This window comes from Cotesia glomerata, linkage group LG5 (assembly GCF_020080835.1).
Source record: "Cotesia glomerata isolate CgM1 linkage group LG5, MPM_Cglom_v2.3, whole genome shotgun sequence".
Lineage (NCBI taxonomy): Eukaryota > Metazoa > Arthropoda > Insecta > Hymenoptera > Braconidae > Cotesia > Cotesia glomerata.
Genome location: NC_058162.1, coordinates 26637377 through 26656102, shown reverse-complemented (window position 1 = coordinate 26656102; position 18726 = coordinate 26637377). Strand labels below are relative to the sequence as shown.

The following is an 18726-nucleotide window of genomic DNA, read 5'->3' as shown; positions in this document are numbered from 1 at the left end:
CACTTTTTTTTTGCTACATAATTCTTATCATTCTCTTTAATTGATACCGGGGTAGCAAGATAAAAAAAACCGAATAATTCTAACATGTATTTAAAAAAAAAAAAATTTTTTTTCATTTGTAAAAAATTTCAAAAACTACAACTGCAATTATTTGAAAATAATAATAAATTAAGCAAAATAAAAAAATAAAAAATGTCGGCTCTTTTTTTATTATTGTAAGTTTTAATATCAAGATTATATGAGTGTAATTTAGCAGATATTTAATGCTTCTAGGAATTTTCTTAACAAATAAATAGTAGAAAAAAAAAAGAAAAATTAAAAATGCAATTTTTTAAAAATAATTTTTCAGAACAAATTTTTTTGTTAAATAAATTTAAGATAATCCGACGTTTTCAATTTTAAAATTTTTCTTCAATTATTAAATCAAAACTAAAAAAAAAATACTTTTAAAAAATTGCATTTATATAATTTAAAAAAATTTTAACAAATCAATTATGTGCATGATTGTGTACTTTAATTTTTTTTAAAAGTCCTAGTAGATAGATTTTAGGAATTTCATAAAAAGTGAAATATTTTGTAACCACGCACACTAAATACGTTTCAAAATTCTTTCTTTTAATTTTTAAATTTACAAAAAAATTTTTTTTAATTCCCGAAAATCATATACAACCATATCGGTATCTTGGATTTTTTAATTTTTTATTTTATATCTTTTTGTAAAGAAATACAATTTTTAACTTCCCGCTAAGAAAATCGAAGATTTTCAAAAATCGGGAAGTTATTGTTTTCACCCCGTTTTGCAAAAATCGAGTTTTCATCAGATCTCGACGTTTAAAGGTCATAGGAAGCTTCCCTGACTATCCCCGCGAGGTTGTCACGGTGTCTGTATGTGTGTGTGTGTGTGTGTGTGTGTGTGTGTGTGTGTGTGTGTGTGTGTGTGAAAGTATGTGAACCACTTATAACTTTTGAACGGCTTGACCGATATCATCGCGGTTGGTGTCATTCGAAAGGGCTTGACCAAACTTAGGTTTGAAAATTATTTTGAATGATTCAGATCAATAGATTTTGAGAAATCTTAAAAAAACTGAAAAAAATTTTTTTTTCAAATGTGGTTTTTTTGGAATAACTTTTAAACGGCTTGATGGTTCAATTCCAAAAACTAATCAGCTCTTAACTTCAAAAAAACCACGTCGATCGCCATCAGTCCGGTCAAAATCGGTTGATTCATTCGAGAGATATCGTGAACGAAAGAAAACCAAAAAAAGTGTTTTTTCGGAATAACTCCAAAATTCCTAGCGCGATCAATTCAAAATTTAAGATTCTTTATGAGGCTTAAAAAACTGCGTCGAATGCTTCTAACCGCGTAAAAATCGATTTATTCATTCAAAAGTTATTGCGGTTTAAAAATTCAAAAAATAGTGTCTTATCAAATCTCTATCAGACTTTTGAGCTCGGAGAGCTCAAAATAACCCATAAATTGTATTTTTGAGCTCGAAGAGCTCAAAAACGTCATTGGTGCAATTTTAAGCGCCTACGTATGGAATTAGCGGGAAGTTGCAGGGATGGCCTTCAGGGTCAACCGTTTTCCTAATTTTTTTTTCTTAATAGTCTTATGAACGTGGACTTGGCGCGATTTTTTTACAGTGAAACTGTTTTTTGCTCGGTTTTTTTTTTACTTTAGACCACTATTCAAACATCACAATTTTAAATATTATTATAATTAGGAAAAAACAAATTTACTAAAATTATTAGTATTAAAATGATAAATACTCAAATCTTTGTCGACTCTTTAAGGTGTTCGGGTTCTTTAATTTTCTAATGAGCTTTTAAGCGATCACTTGATCTCTGAAACCATTCTTTAATACGATCTTTTACTTTATCCTTAGTTTCTCCGTACTTTGCCACCAAAAACTCTGTTGAAATAATTAACGAAGTTGAACAATTAAAATCATTTGAACACTACGCAATATAAAAATATCAATATATATTTATATTTACTTGCCTTTGTCGATGTTATTTTCACTTAATCTTCGCCAATTAATTAAAAAAATCTGCATCCAGACTTAGAAATGCACTGAATATACTGAGTATAATTGATGTAACTAGTCGGGACATTATTTATTTATTATTTAATTTCAATGCCAAGGCAGTATAGCCAGATGGAAAAAGTATACAAAAAAAAGAGTTACAATAAAAGTACACGTATGACTAATGAAAATATAAAATTTCAAAAATATTAGATATTAAGAATTGATCGTTTTTCTTTACTTTACTTTGGAATACAATTATCCGAACAAAAACAGTTTCACTGTAAAAAAAAATCGCGCCAAGTCCACGTTCATAAGACTATTAAGGGGCACAACTAGTGTAACGGCCTAAAAAAAAGGTGATTTTTGGGAATTTTTATTAAAGAAAATACTTTATCAATTATTTCAAAATTTTAAGAATATATTTATACATGTTTTAAAAATTTATAGTGAAATTTTTGAAGAAAAAAATTAAATATTTTTTAAGTTATCGTCGATCTCCAACGGCGCGAAAAAAAAAAGGTCCTTCACTGCTGCAGTGATTCCGGCCTTCTCCGTGGATGAAATCTAAAAAAAAAAAATTCTCGTTAAACTAGATAAAATTGTCTGTACAATGACCTACGATAAAAATCAAAATTGACAATATGGCGGCGTTTTTAAAAAAAAAATAGACGAATTTTACCCAAAATTTTGGTCGTTTTGGCCTGCCAAAATTCGATTTTTGATCAGATCAAAATCGATAGGTCATTGTACGGAGAACTATATATAGAACATGTAAAAAAAATTCGATAGTGATCGGATCATTTGTTTTTGAGTAATCACTGCAGCAAATTCGGAAAATGCTGTTTCGAGAAAAACGCGTTTAAAGATAAAATGATCGTTTTCACTGTTATAAGTGGTTTAAAATCATACTTACAGCTAATCTGCTATTCCAGGGCCATATAATTCACCTTCCTCTTCTTCGAAAAGGGCTTGTTCAGCTGAAGAAGCTTTTCTTCGAGAGGATCGACCTTCTTTTGAAGAAGCCCTTTGGCGATGATCAGCGATTCGTATTCTCGTGTTGTCCTTAAGAGCCGCAAAATCTCTTGCTGCAGGTCCAACTATCACTCCCATTAGATTGAACATCTTCAAAATTGACGAATAACCGTCATTAAATATTGCAGTTGCGAAATTATTTGACAATTCAATAGTTTTGAAGCCATTATGAAGATGCTTGGGTGAAAAGTGCCAAAGTAAACCGTTGTAGCTTTCATTGTTGTTTTGAGTATTGTTACCTTTACATCTATCAAGCAATTCATGTCGAGATAAGTCCAATTTAGCAACAGGAATATCATAAGGATTCAAATCTATAAGTCCTTTGTGGGTAGCACTATCACCATCACCAATATAGCGGGTATATTTTACACCATATTTACTAATGGAACGACCAAACATGTCTTTTACACTATCCACTTCCATTTTTGAGGCAGATCCTTTATGATTGACATCACATTCTTCTTCGTGTAATGATAGCCATTCCTCATAAGCTTCAGGTTCGCTATCTTTTTTTTTCTTCCAAAAAACACAACTCTGACAATATGTAGATTTTACGCATGAATCAAGAATTTTCTTGCTGTATTTTCCTGCCAGCGTAACTACTCCAAAACGGGAAGTATGGCCACGTTTTTTCCAGGTACCGTCGCCGCTAACAGTCAAATTTGTCTCCGAATTTTCTTCCTTTAATGTAAGCTCTTTTTCTTCATTTATAGCTTGCTGCATACTGAGCTTACAAATGGTTTCGGCTGCAATCTGTAAATTCGTAAAACATCCCGCAAAAGTTTGGTCGTAAAATTTGCATGCTAAATCCATTAATCCACAGAAAAGATTTATCCCATTTATTCCGATGCCCAATAGACGCATCACAGCAACAATACGTCTATTTACTTCAAATGCGTTATCAATCATTGGTCCAGAATTAATATACGAATTGCCACATTCACAAATTATAGCAATTTTGAACCCTAGGCCTCTTGGACTTGCTTGATTGAAAGTAACTTTTTTTTGACAGGTTTTACACACCACTAAATTACTAATTGCACTAAAAACTGATAAAAATTGCAAAATACAATATCCATGAGATGGGTCAATCACAACATTATTGTCATTATTATGTAATAACTTTTCTGCGGACGTACTGGTATTCGCAGTAGATTGCTCAAATGTAAATCTATTTCCGGTAAACTTGCGTTTTTTCGCAATTGATCGATGTTTAGGAACATTGTGAGTTCCTTTTTTATTAGAATATGAAGATTGATCACTCATTTTCAAGAAAATAGCACGTGTAAAATTATGATGCTCTCGATACAACGATCACAATGAGACTAAATGCGTCTGGCTCCGAAAATAATTTACATGGCAGTAAACGAAAAATTTCTAGAAATTATTATAATGATATATTTTAGTATACCTGAGAGCCAACAATAGAAACTGGAATCGTGTTATAGGGGCTGGAAGGGACAGTAGACTCTGAACAATACCTCAGGTACGTCTCGTAGCTAATGGGACTCTCTAGCTGCCGAGCGGCTGGTCTTTAAAATGTTAAAACTCAAAAACTATATGAGATATTGATTTGAAATTTTAATATGTTATTTTTAAAGGTGTAATCTACCGAAATATGAAAAAAAAAAAAAATCGATTTTTTCGAAATTTCACACTAGTTGTGCCCCTTAAGAAAAAAAAATTTTATTTCTTTACAAAAAGATATAAAATAAAAAATTAAAAAATCCAAGTAACCGATATGGTTGTATATGATTTTCGGAAATTTAAAAAAATTTTTTTGTAAATTTAAAAATTAAAAGAAAGAATTTTGGAACGTATTTAGTGTGCGTGGTTACGAAAAATTTCACTTTTTATGAAATTCCTAAAATCTATCTACTAGGACTTTAAAAAAAAAATGAAGTACACAATGACGCACACCAAGTACGTTCCAAAGTTGTTTCTTTTAATTTTTAAATTTACAACAAAATTTTTTTAAATTTCCGAAAATCATATACAACCATATCGGTTACTTGGATTTTTTAATTTTTTATTTTATATCTTTTTGTAAAGAAATAAAATTTTTTTTTCTTAATAGTCTTATGAACGTGGACTTGGCGCGATTTTTTTACAGTGAAACTGTTTTTTGCTCGGATTTCAGTATTTTTTGTGATTATAATAAAAATTGACAATTTTAATTTAATACATTTCCGGTGGCAAACTATCCCCTTTAAGCTATAGTTCATGTAAAAGTTATTCTTGCGCCGCCTGGCGTGTGTAATTGCAAGCTGTCAAATATCTTTTTTTCACTGTAGTTTCCCATCTATTATAAGATTAGCATGCATTCTTATATTATTTAGTCTCTGGCCGTCCGCTTTTTACATAAGAAAAAAGTTCAAATCTAAAAGTCTGGGTCGCTATAGTTTGTGCTGATTATTTTTAATAATTTTAAATAGAAATTATAAAGATAATTGATAATAATCAAGTAATACGCGTAATAAAAAGCATGAACTACTATTATAAAATATCATATAAAAAAAAAATCAAAATAAATTTGAAAAAAAATTTGTAACCTCAAAAAACCGTTCTGCTTACGGTATATACACACTCGGTAGTCTGGCTTGAGAACGGAACTTGGCGCCAGACTCTATTGAGTCTGTTGAACACTCGGTAGTCTCTGGCTTGGGAACGGAACTTGGCGCCAGACTCTATCGAGTCTGTTGATGACAAATACAAGAAAAAAAATAAATTTGAGTATAAAAATTAAGCATTAAAAATTTAAGAGTTAAACTCAGTGGTACAAATTATACAAATTATAGAAGATGATAATCTGAGATGATCTAGAACGATAAACTCATGTAACAGAAATGTGTAAATGAATATCAAAGGTTTGAAAATTAGGATTTATTGTCTTTTTTAAAAGTTTGAAATTAAGATTCATTATCTCGTTGACGTTTCATGAAGAATTCAAAAGTACTAGTTTTAAAAGAATTTAAGCTAAGTGAATTTGTGACTTCAAATGGTAATTCCCTCCAAATTCGGATCGCAGAAGCATTAGCTAAACTTGTAAGAGACTGCACGCGTTCTTGTATACGATTTATCGAACAAAAGATTTTACTTGTTAACGAAAAGATAACTAAATATTTACAAACAGAAAAATATCAACAAATTGTTAGTTTAAAGTTGGCTCAATCTCATGACCAGTTGCACATGTGTTGCGAAATTTAACGGACAAGTAATGGTTTACTGATTAAAAGTTTATCTTTAGTCATTTTTATGGATGCTCGAAAAGTTATCCAAAAAATGGCAACTATTTGTCATACTAATATTATCATCTTTTAGAGTAACATTATTTCTAACTTATTGCTGACTAATTAAGAATTATAGATTATTAACAATATCTCGCCACCTGTAAGATGACATAATAGAGTTAACTTTTCAAGTTGTTCATTTTGTTTGTTTTGTATTAACTTTTGTAATTTACTTAAAGTTAACTGAAATTGTTATCTTATAAATATACCAAAAAGTTACTTGTGCCGCTTGGGTACAGTTTTTAAATTTTTTGAAATATGAATTTTTTTTTCTTTTTTTTTTGTAGTCATTTTTTCAATAAAACAAATTTTTTTAATTTTTAAATGTTGGCTAACTTAATTTTCATATTAAATTTAGCCGACATATAAAAATGATTATAATTTTTTTCATAGAAAATAATAAAATTTTCATTAGTAAGAACTTCAAGTGCAATTTTAAAAAAATATTTTTTTTGTTCCAAATGTAATAAATGAAAAAAAATAAAAAAAATTAGAAACTCTAGACCTTTAGTTATTAGTAAAAAAAGGTTATTGTTAAAATGTATTTTTACTCCCCGAAAATTCAGCACAATAGACTAACAAGGGGAGGATACGACCTTGGGGAAACGGATTTGGATAATCTTTGACGCAGTGATAGTACACCATGTGGGTATACTACCTCTGAAATACTAAAGTGCAATACTCAAAAATGGCTGAGAAAAACGCACTCAAAGTTTACTCAGCACTATAATATATTAATAGGTAAATAATTGATACATTAAATTATTCTTTAATAAAATATTTTTTTATTTTCAACTTCATTTCTATAAATTATCTACGGTGTATATCATGAGATATTTGTAATTCATGAATAATTCTTATAACTCTCATATTCATTATAAGTTTAACTGAAAAATATATGCTTGCGCCAGACAATAAGAAGGGTCGAATATGGTATGAGGGTACAATAATTCTTGTCCTCGAGTTATTGTAAACTGTACATCGATTCGAGCTCTGTTGGCCCACCGGAAGAATAGTCATGTTGTTGTCCTTGAACCTATGTTAGTCCCACCACTTTTTCAGAAGCTTGACTATAGCAGTTAGTTTCTGAATTTCGACACGAACAGACGTATTTGTGCAGTGAAATTTACTTTAAAAATTGTTTTATAATTTATAAAATGTCATCAAGCGAAGCCAGTTCTTCTCATGGAGATGAAAACACTCCTGATACATCCTTACATAGTGATTTATCGAAGCAACGGCTAAAAGATGGAGTAGTGTATTATGAAGGTTTACTTCTTGAAAGTGATTTAATTGCAAAAACATCTTCTGACACTCTATCTGAAGATGCTATGTTGATTGGTAGAGAATTATATGATAATACGTTAGATATGTTAAATAAAAAGAAGTTCGTAAGCGATCAAGAATTGATTCATGCTCAAGAAGAATGCCCAGACGGAAATTTTGAAGCAGTAGAAGATAATTCAGTTGATAACTATGTTCCAGATGAAAAAAACAAAAATGATGGATTATATTCCTCTGGAATATAAAATTAAAGTTTTAAACATAGCAAAAAGCTCACCCTTCATGGAAACTAGAGACATTACAAAAAAATGGATGTAGTCATTTAAAGAGAATGGATCATTTGAAAGTATGGGAAAAAGATGTTGAACATGGTGGAACTAAATTTGATAAATATCATGTGATTGATTCTTGGACGTATGACCGCTTCGTCGAGGCAAGACAAAATTATCAACAAGTGACTACACGAAATTTGCAGCAATGGGCTTTAGCTGCAGCCAGTCAGTTTCCTAATCTTCAATTTACAGCGTCCGACCCATGGGTAAAAAAATTTAAACAAAGACACAACATTCGTCAACGCAAAATTACAAAATTTGTAACAGACAAAGAAGTTCACACCATGCCAGAAATTATCGCCTCTGCAGAAATGTTTCGCATTCAAACAAAACAATTGATATCTAACTTCGATAGTGACTTCGTTATTAATACAGATCAAACAGGTATATAAATTTTCTAACGGTAAACTAATTATTTTTTATTCCATTATTAAATTTAATCGAAGTTAATCATTAGATTTTTGAAAATTCATATTTTCAGGATGTCAATACCAATCAATGTTTAATAGGACACTGACGGAAAAAGGAAGCAAAACATTGTTTGCAAAAGTACAAGACATGACCAAGGTGTCACACTCATATACTGCACAATATAGCATAACATTATCTGGAAAATTACTACCACATGTTTTTATTTGTTTGCAAGAGCCTACAGGTGATTTTGGGCCAAGAATAAAGAAAAACGTAGAAGAATATTTAAAAAAATACAAAAATGTTATTGTCACATCATCAAAATCAGGAAACCTGACAACTACTCTCTATAAAAATTTTCTAGAGAAATGTTTAATGCCATATGTTCAAAAAAATAAATTTCTTTTAATTATTGACTCGTGGACAGGACAAGTGAAGCCAGAATTATATGATGAAATATTTCAGGATGATAAAAAAATGCCTACATGCACATTTAAAGTTATACCTCTAAAATGTACTCCGTTAGTTCAACCATGTGATGTCTATTTCTATAGACAAGTGAAAAATTTTATCAAACGATTGCAAAGTACCGCTGAACTTCTAGACAAGAATTATGAAATTCATTCCCGAGAGGATTGCATAAAAATTCATTCGATTATTCATCACCAATTGTCAGCGCCAATATTTCGAGACATGATGGAATATGCCTGGTTCGCCAGCGGGCTTTGTGACACAAGAAATTTTTTTACTAATGTCAATGATGGGTGTTTCTCATTAGACCGTTTAAAAATACCGTGTCATTGTAAAAAAGCAGCATTTATTTGTTGTTCTTGGTGTAGAAAAACTTTTTGTTTTGAATGTTTTTATCATAAGTATCACTCAGGATCATGTAATAATATCTCATAATACGTAATTATAAAATATTGCTTTAAGAGAAGTTTAAAATTGAAAAATTTTTTATTAAAGAATAATTTAATGTATCAATTATTTACCTAGTAATATATTATAGTGCTGGGTAAACTTTGAGTGCGTTTTTCTCAGCCATTTTTGAGTATTGCACTTTAGTATTTCAGAGGTAGTATACCCACATAGTGTACTACCACTACGTCAAAGATTATCAAAATCGGTTTCCCCAAGGTCGTATCCTCCCCTTGTAAGAATAATAAAATAGAAAAGAGGATTAAGTCATAAATATATAAATTTACTACCTAATTGCTCTCGACATAAGTAATTATAGAAATATTAGAAAATATATTTTCATCCTTTAAGAAATATAAAATATTGTATAAAAAAAATAAGAGAAGATAGTCTGAGCCGATTAGTGACCCTTATTAATGACGAGTTCAATTCAACCACTCAGTCCGGTAAATTCCCAGGTATGATGAAACTTCGGAAAAACTCTGCTGGCGAGCCCAGGTAGTTCAACAACGGCTAGAAAGGACGGGTACCTGAGTAGGAGTACAGCTAGGACCCAGAAGGAAGAAGAAGGACCAATCAACGTTGCCAAAAGGCCAGTACAGCGGAATACTCGGATGGTAGGGAGAGCCGCCCCCGCCGCTTCTACTGCTGCGAATCGGACTTAGTGTAATGCCTCTAGATGCATCCAGAAAGTGACGCTACCAGCCAGTGCAAATTTAAATGTAATTTAGATTATATTAAATTATTTTATTAATTCATAATTTAAATAGTGAACACTAGCCAATTTAGAAAGTTTAGGTTCTGTATCGTAGAATATTTATTATATAGAGTATATTTTGTTTCAAATAAATATAAGCTATTATCGAGTACAAAGGGACATTGTAGTTGAGTTCTGAGAAACCTTAGGTACTTGAGATTCTGAGGAAAAGCCATAAAAGACACGTGTGAGAAAAATTCTATGATCCCTTGTTTCAACGGCCAAATAATAACGTAACAAATATGTAACAAAAAAATAAGATCGTTAAATAACATATTTTTGTTAAACTTGCTTTAATATAATATTGCAACGAAATATATAAAAATTAAATTAAAAATTTATATCCTGTATCCAACTTATAAATAATTATTAATTAATGTTAAAAGAATAAGATTGTATAAAATAATATTATTAAATGATATTTATCTCTTACATTAATAATTAAACTATTTCATAGTTTTAATAGACTATAGATTGATAGAAATAGTAATAAGCTTAATCTAATTTGCAGAATAAGAATATTAATGCACTGCAATATATATAATTTATAAATAAATATATGTGAATATAATATAAAATATTATATATTAGTGTGTGAAAATCATTTATATGTAGTAGAAATATGTGTACTTATACATGTACAAGAGCGGATATATGTATGGGAGTTATGGTGGGAGAAGAACGGAGTTTGAAGCTCTTCGGAAAAACTATGTAACGACACTTCTCACCGAGAGCTTAGATTGCTAAGATCACGTCATTGTAAACCTCAATTTTATATTTTGAAGCTTTTTAATATTTTGTCAACTTGAATAATAAATTGAAACCAACTAAATAATTTTTCATATAACCTGCATTGAAAATGTGAGTTTCAATGCCTGTTGAGCCAACCGAAACTAGACAATTTCAGACCAATGCGACTGTGCCGGGCAGGTATCAATTATTTCTTCCCGGCGGACAGAAAATGACGATTTTCTGTCCGCGAGGTGAAGTTGCAGCTTTATTTTCAATCCTATCAATTGTTTGTTTATTTTATACCTTTATAATTGTCATTCTAACCGTTAACTGTACTGACATATTATAATTCTGTTATTAAGCATAAATAAGAATGATAAAAGAAAACTTGTCAATTTACGAATAATGTTTGGTAAAAAATAAACTATTACTTTCTATTTTATTATAAGTTTCATAATAAAATGGTATTTTCGCTGTTCGTCTGAAACTATCTAGTTCTGGTTGGCTCCAGACATTGAAACTAGCATTTTTAATGCAACTTATATGAAAAATATAATGTGTGACGTGGGATGAAACACGATTTCAGACCGAGTAATGCCAGCCCTCGCTTCGCAAGGGCAGGCAACTTCACTCTGGTCTGAAATCGTTTTGTTTCATCCCTAGTCACACAATATACTATTGATCAAAATTAAATAACGTCTAAATAGAATTCTTTTATTTAAAATGATTTCTTTCCCGCGCTGAAACCGAGTATTTTAATACTCCCGGGTGAAAGAACTACAATAAGTAAACTTTTCAATAAATAAAAATAACATCCATTAGACGGAAGCATAACATTAGTAAATTCTAGTGAAGAATCAGAATAGTACTCGAGCTCAGACTTATCACCTCATTTCTAATTTTGTGTAAAGTCTTTTGAATATATACTTCGATTCAGTTAACTTAATTCCGTTCAATTATTTATTTATTTTATATCATTTTTCTCATCCTACAAGTTCCCGTTGATAAAGTTGAGTATTTCAATATTCCCGGGCGAATCAAAGACCACGTCGGTAACTTTAAATTTAAATAAAGATTTCTATCGTTGTCCACCAGGAGGAGGACATAACAGAAGTAAGACAGACGCGCCACCTAATCTAAAAAAAAATAACTAACCAGCTAATAACAACACTAACCTCTAAAAAAGTGTAAGCATAGTGTCAAGTTCTTAAAATTGTTTAAAAAAAAAAAAAAAAAAAAAAACTAGCGATGCCATTCACAGCAGACGCAGCAGCGCACCAGATCCAGGAGCGTCTGAAGAGTATCTACCAGCTGGTGAAGGACATCGACACAGAGCGAACTAGATCCGAGGTGAATTTAAACAACATAACAAAAGCCCACGAAAAAGTGACCCCGGACGACAAAATAACTCCTTACTACCAACAAAAGCTAAAAACGTTGTACAACTCGGCGATTCAGGACGCGCTGCAAGAAGAAGAGCTTCTGAGGTCAGCGCTGTCGAAAATCAACGAGATCCGAGCGATCAGGAACGAGCGGCGAATCCAGGCGAGGAATGCGGGGAATAAAGAGACGATTCGTCGCGGGGCGCTGATGAAGATGCTCCAGAGCACCGCTGCAACCTTGCCGCTGTACGTCGGCAAGACTCCTGGAGCCAAAGCGCCTCCTCTGTGCGGCGCGGTCCCCGCAGAGTCGACCTACGTCGCCAAGATGGGCGACATGGTCGCGGCTTTGGTCAAGAGCTCTTCCGATGAAGAGGAGAACTGGATCCTAGCGGAGGTCGTTCACTTTAATTCCACCACCAACAAGTACGAGGTCGACGACATTGACGAGGAGCAGAAGGACCGGCACACTCTGTCCAGAAGAAGGGTTGTGCCCTTGCCGCTGATGAGGGCCAACCCGGACACTGATGCTCACGCTTTGTTCCCCAAAGGGTCCATTGTTATGGCGCTCTATCCTCAGACCACGTGCTTTTATAAAGCTGTTGTTAATCAGCTGCCCAATTCTGCTACTGAGGAGTATGAAGTCCTCTTTGAAGATGCTTCTTATGCTGATGGATACTCACCGCCGTTGAATGTCGCTCAGCGGTATGTTATTTCTATTAAGGAGGGAAAGAAGAGCAAGAGCTAGCTGATGGATCTTACCAAGTGTAAATTTATTTTGACGAGTACAGCTGATTCAAATTCTTGACCAGTGTGTACAGTGGCATTCCCATTACTGTGTAGAAGTCGCCGTTTATTGATTCGATAAGACAGCCGCCGGTTCCTTGGATTCCGTAGCCGCCTGCTTTGTCCCTGGAATTTTTTATGTAAAATGTGATTTTTTATTTAATAAATGAAGAAATGATTTTTAAGTTTTTTCGTAGTGATAGAAATTGTTTTTAAAAATATTGCATGTTTGTAATTAAGACACTGACATTTATTACTTTATTTTAGGGCAGTTTAATCTATATTATTAATAGAATAAGAAAAATTTTGTCTCCAGGATACATAATTAAGAAATTACCTTGTATCTTGTAAACTACTGACATTTTTAAAGATATAAGCTCATCCCGATGTTACACTCATCGAGACCTTTCATTTGAATACCCACATCAATTTTTCATATATTTATATATATGTATATATAAAAAATATATCAAAAATGCATGTGGGTACTCAAATGAAAGCTCTTGATGAGCGTAACATTAGGATGAGCTTATATCTTTAAAAATGTCAATGATTATGAAATGACATTGTATCCTGTGAACCATTGACATTTTTAAAGATATAAGCTCATCCTGATGTTACACTCATCGAGACCTTTCATTTGAGTACCCACATCAACTTTCATATATTTTATATATTTATATATATTATATATATGTATATATAAAAATGCATATGGGTACTTAAATGAAAGCTCGTGATGAGTGTAACATCGAAATGAGTTTATATCTTTAAAAATGTCAATAATTACGAAATGATATTGTATTTTGTGAACTATTGACATTTTTAAAGATATAAGCTCATCCCGATGTTATACTCATCCAGACCCTTCATTTGAATACCCACATCAATTTTTGCATATATTTATATATATTATATATATGGATATATAAAAAATATATCAAAAATACATGTGGGTACTCAAATGAAAGCTCTTGATGAGCGTAACATTAGGATGAGCTTATATCTTTAAAAATGTCAATGATTATGAAATGACATTGTATCCTGTGAACTATTGACATTTTTAAAGATATAAGCTCATCCTGATGTTACACCCATCGAGACTTTTCATTTGAGTACCCACATCAATTTTTCATATATTTTATATATTTATATATATTATATATATATGTATATATGAAAAATATATCAAAAATGCATGTGGGTACTTAAATGAAAGCTCTTGATGAGTGTAACATCGAAATGAGTTTATATCTTTAAAAATGTCAATAATTAAGAAATGACATTGTATCTTGTGAACTATTGACATTTTTAAAGATACAAGCTCACCCCGATGTTACACTTATTAAGAGCTTTCATTTGAATACCCACATCAATTTTTCATATATTTTATATATTTATATATATATGTATATGAAAAATATATCAAAAATGCATGTGGGTACTCAAATGAAAGCTCTTGATGAGTATAACATTGTGATGAGCTTATATTTTTAAAATTTATATGTATATATGAAAAATATATAAAAAACGCATGTGGGTACTCAAATGAAAGCTCTTAATGAGTGTAACATCGGGATGAGTTTATATCTTCAAAACCGTCAATACTTAAGAAAATACAGTGCAATTTAACAAAAGTCATTATTTAACAAATTAAAATTCTATTTATTTATACTTCATATAGTGACTGTAAGATTGCTAGTTATTATGAAAAAAATTTATTTTTAAAATTCTACACGTAGAAATTAAAAAAAAATCATTGATAATAATTTTTAATGTAAAAAATATTACTAACTTAATAACTTACATAGGTTCTCCAGTCTTAACGTAAGACTCAATCTGTTCCTTAGAAATATCTCCAACTGTAACTTTAGCGCTCTGATAAAATTTTATTTCTTTTTCCATTGTCTTCATACAAACGCCTGTGTAAACAACATGTTCCTTGTTTGCTAAACTATAAAATATTAATCAATAATCAATGTACAATGTTTAAAAATTTTTTCTTTTTAATATACCAACCTGGATAAAATTCTAACAGCATCAGCAGCGTCTTTGGGCTTTCCAAAAATTTCATCTCCAAGTGTCACTATTGTGTCAGCGCCAAGAATTAATGACGGTTTTGCGCTGTCAGTTTTTAAATTGTTAAACACGTCTTGAACTTTGTAGTAAGCTAGATCTTGGACGTAATCGCCGTGGTTGTTGTATTTACTTCTGTCAAGATTCTCGTCGTACTTTGATGTTATACATTCAACATTTATTCCCTAAAAAAATTTAAACAAATCATAATTAATTACTGCAAAAAAAAAAAAAAATTGTCAGTAATTTAAAAAATTAAAAATGCAATTTTTTAAAAATAATTTTTTTGAAAAATAAAATTAAAAAATCATCAAGTAACTCCTAACTTTAATGTCGTTTAATTTTTACATTTGTAAGTTTTTATTAAATTTTTTTTTTAATAATTTTATTGCAATAAAATTATAAAAAAAAAAAATTTATGTCAATTAATTTTAATTTCTTAAAAGAGAAATTGTTGATATTTTAAAAATTTTATTTAAAAAAAAAATTATTCTTAAAAAATTGCATTTTTAATTTTTTTAAATTTTTACATGTCATATTTTTTTTTCATTTGTTTTTATAATTTACTTGTTAAAAAAATTTTTTTAATTATCATGACATTAAAATTAACAGTCTTGACCATTTTCTAATTTTTTTTTAACAAACAAATTTGTTTTGAAAAATTATTTATAAAAAATTGTATTTTTAATTTTTTAAAATTTCTACATGTCAATTTTTGTCTCTACTTTTTTTTTGCCATAATTTATTTGTTAAAAAAATTATTAAATAGTTACAAAATTAATTTTCATTAAAAATTTATCAAATTTAATTATAAAAATAAAAACTTTACCAAATTTTTAATAATTTCACGTCGCCTTGGAGATCCACTAGCCAAAATGACTCTCATTGATGACAATGCATGTAAAGTTGGTTCCAACATTTTAAAAACAACAACAATAAATTATTTACACTCAGTATAAATAATTTAATAATTTACTTGTTGAAAAGTTTCAAATTTTACAAAACGTTTTGTTTATTTTTCACTTTTATTTTCTGTGTCAACGTTCACTTTGCTTCTATTCATAAAAACACTCCTTTAATAATATAATACTGAAGTTAGCCGTCAGCTGTCAATTTAAAAAATTTTTATAACAAATCAATTATAATAAAAAAAATTATTTAAAAAATTTTCACTTGTAATTTTTATTAATTTTCACATGTAGAATTTTTTAATTAAATTATTTTTATAATTATTTAATATGAAAATAAATTTAACAGATATTTAATAATTTTTTTTTCTAAATAAATTATTTGACATGTAGAAATTTAAAAAAATAAAAAATGCAATTTTTTAAAAGTAATTTATTTAACAAATTCGTTTGTTAAAAAAAAATTAAAAATTTGATTTAATAAACAAATTTTTTTTGAAAAATTATTTTTAAAAAATTGCACTTTTTATTTTTTAAGATTTCTACATGTCAATTTTTTTTCTAATTTTTTTATGCCATAATTTATTTTAAAAAAATATCTGCTAAATTTATTTTCATATTAAATAATTATAAAAAAAATTTAATTAAAAAATTCCACATGTAAAAATTAATAAAAATTACAAGTGAAAATTTTTAAAAGCATTTTTTTATTGTTGATTTGTTACCGTAAATTTTAATTTATTTACAGTTAAAATTTTAAAAAAAATTTTTAATGTCTGTTAACTTCAGTGTCATTTGAAAATCACATGTAAACACACCTTACTATACAATATAACTATACTATATTGTAATGCCTCTAGATGCATCCAGAAGGTGACGCTACCAGCCAGTGCAAATTTAAATGTAATTTAGATTATATTAAATTATTTTATTAATTCATAATTTAAATAGTGGGGACGGCCTCTTTTACTCAGATTCCGATTACACAGATGGCGCTATTACCCAGATCCCTTTGACACATATCCCGATTACGCAGATTGTGATTAAACAGATTTTCTATTACACAGATTACTTATTACTCAGATAACCGATTACACAGAAAATCTTTAACGCAGATCCCGATGACGCAGATAATTTAAATTTTTAAATGATAAATGCCATAATAAAGCCAAGCACTAAAAGTGCCTGAAATTTTTAAATTGCCGCCATCAAAACATGCCGGATGAGCATGTAATCTAGCTATTGGTTGAATTTAAGGTTCAAGGTGTGCACGGAGCGCTTTATTAAAGTATCTACAGTGTATATGTGTAAAATCCCGCGTTGGTTGAATTTTTTATTAGATACTTGATATAATGAATCAACAAATGAATCAACAAAATTACAGGTTAAAGATTAGAGCTATATAGGTAAGTAAACATATTTTTTATTTATATTAAAAGTTCGGGTTTGAAGTTTAAATATAATTAGTTCAATTACCCCCAAGCGGGGATGAATCGAACCATTTGACGCGTTTGCATAAATTAATCATTTAAGAATCAATGTTGTTTATTGACTAATTTATGGATCGATAATTAGAGAAGACATAATAAATTACCATTCCAAGAAAAAAAAAAAATTAGACAAACGGTTGACCCTGAAGGCCATCCCTGCAACTTCCCGCCACTTACATACCTAGGCGCTTAAAATTGCACTAATAATTGCTCTTCGAGCTCAAAAACAACTTATGTCTTATTTTGAGCTCTCCAAGCTCAAAGAGATAGTCTTTCTATACTTTTGACATAGAATTTAATTTCACATAACTTCACACTAATAGATTTGTTTATAGTTAAAAAGATTTGTTAATATTTAACAAATCATTTATTAGAAGCCATTTGTTAGGCCTTAACAAATATTTCTTAGTATTTAAAAAGATTTATTAATACTTAATAAATGAATATCAGATTTATTGAATACAAACAAATCATTTTGAATACTAAGAAATATTTATTTAACATTAAAAAATGGTCTCTAATAAATGATTTGTTAGCTATTAACAAATATTATTTAATACAAATAAATCCTTCTATCAGTGCAGTCAATTCGTTCAAGAGATATCATAAACGAAAGAAAACCGAAAAGTGTTTTCTGCACATAACTTCACATAATTTCACATAATTTCACATAATTTCAGTCGATTCGTTCAAGAGAAATCATGAACGAAAGAAAACCGAAAAGTGTTTCCTGCACATAATTTCACATAATTTCAGCCAGTTCGTTTAAGAGATATCATGAACGAAAGAAAACCGAAAAGTGTATTCTGCACATAACTTCACATAATTTCACATAATTTCACATAATTTCAATCAATTCGTTCAAGTGTTTTTTCCACATAACTTTACATAATTTTGCATAAGTTCACATAACATTTCTTTTCGGATCGTTTTTGATGAGATAGTATAATTTTTAGACTTTTGAGCTCGAAGAAGCATAGAAAAGCTATCTCTCCAAGCTCGGAGAGCTCAAAATAATACATAAATCGATCCAAAAAAAATTAGGAAAACGGTTGACCCTGAAGGCCATCCCTGCAACTTCCCGCTAATTTCATACTTAGGCGCTTAAAATTGCACCAATGACGTTTTTGAGCTCTTCGAGCTCAAAAATACAATTTATGGGTTATTTTGAGCTCTCCGAGCTCAAAGAGATTGCTTTCCTATCCTTTAAAGCTCTTCGAGCTCAAAAGTCTGATAGAGATTTGATAAGACACTATTTTTTTAATTTTTAAACCACAATAACTTTTGAATGAATAAACCGA

The 18726-nt window shown here is 29.9% G+C and overlaps 4 protein-coding genes across 5 annotated transcripts; 2 read left to right on the top strand and 2 right to left on the bottom strand.

Moving 5' to 3' along the window:
• Positions 1-11: 11 nt before the first annotated feature.
• Positions 12-16028, bottom strand: LOC123265208 (dTTP/UTP pyrophosphatase). 2 transcript variants are annotated; one of them, XM_044728864.1, is made up of 7 exons: positions 15857-16028; positions 14971-15212; positions 14759-14905; positions 12928-13077; positions 8571-8575; positions 1990-1997; positions 12-65 (listed from the first exon to the last, which is right to left on the bottom strand). In XM_044728864.1, exons 1-4 carry the CDS (start codon positions 15944-15946, stop codon positions 12939-12941), a joined length of 618 nt encoding a protein of 205 aa, XP_044584799.1. In that variant the 5' UTR covers positions 15947-16028; the 3' UTR covers positions 12-65; positions 1990-1997; positions 8571-8575; positions 12928-12938. The 2 variants fall into 2 exon arrangements, with proteins under 2 accessions (XP_044584799.1, XP_044584798.1); XM_044728863.1 differs by lacking the exons at positions 12-65; positions 1990-1997; positions 8571-8575 and having other exon boundaries at positions 12918-13077.
• LOC123265205 lies at positions 2478-4336 on the bottom strand. Its single transcript, XM_044728859.1, has 2 exons — positions 2944-4336; positions 2478-2594 (listed from the first exon to the last, which is right to left on the bottom strand). Exon 1 carries the CDS (start codon positions 4326-4328, stop codon positions 2946-2948), a length of 1383 nt encoding a protein of 460 aa, XP_044584794.1. The 5' UTR covers positions 4329-4336; the 3' UTR covers positions 2478-2594; positions 2944-2945.
• LOC123265206 lies at positions 7968-9300 on the top strand. The gene is made up of 2 exons (XM_044728860.1): positions 7968-8352; positions 8450-9300. The coding sequence occupies exons 1-2, from the start codon at positions 7968-7970 to the stop codon at positions 9283-9285; spliced, it is 1221 nt and encodes a 406-aa protein (XP_044584795.1). The 3' UTR covers positions 9286-9300.
• LOC123265207 (SAGA-associated factor 29) lies at positions 11945-13136 on the top strand. The gene has a single exon (XM_044728861.1). It carries the CDS (start codon positions 12035-12037, stop codon positions 12911-12913), a length of 879 nt encoding a protein of 292 aa, XP_044584796.1. The 5' UTR covers positions 11945-12034; the 3' UTR covers positions 12914-13136.
• Positions 16029-18726: the final 2698 nt, after the last annotated feature.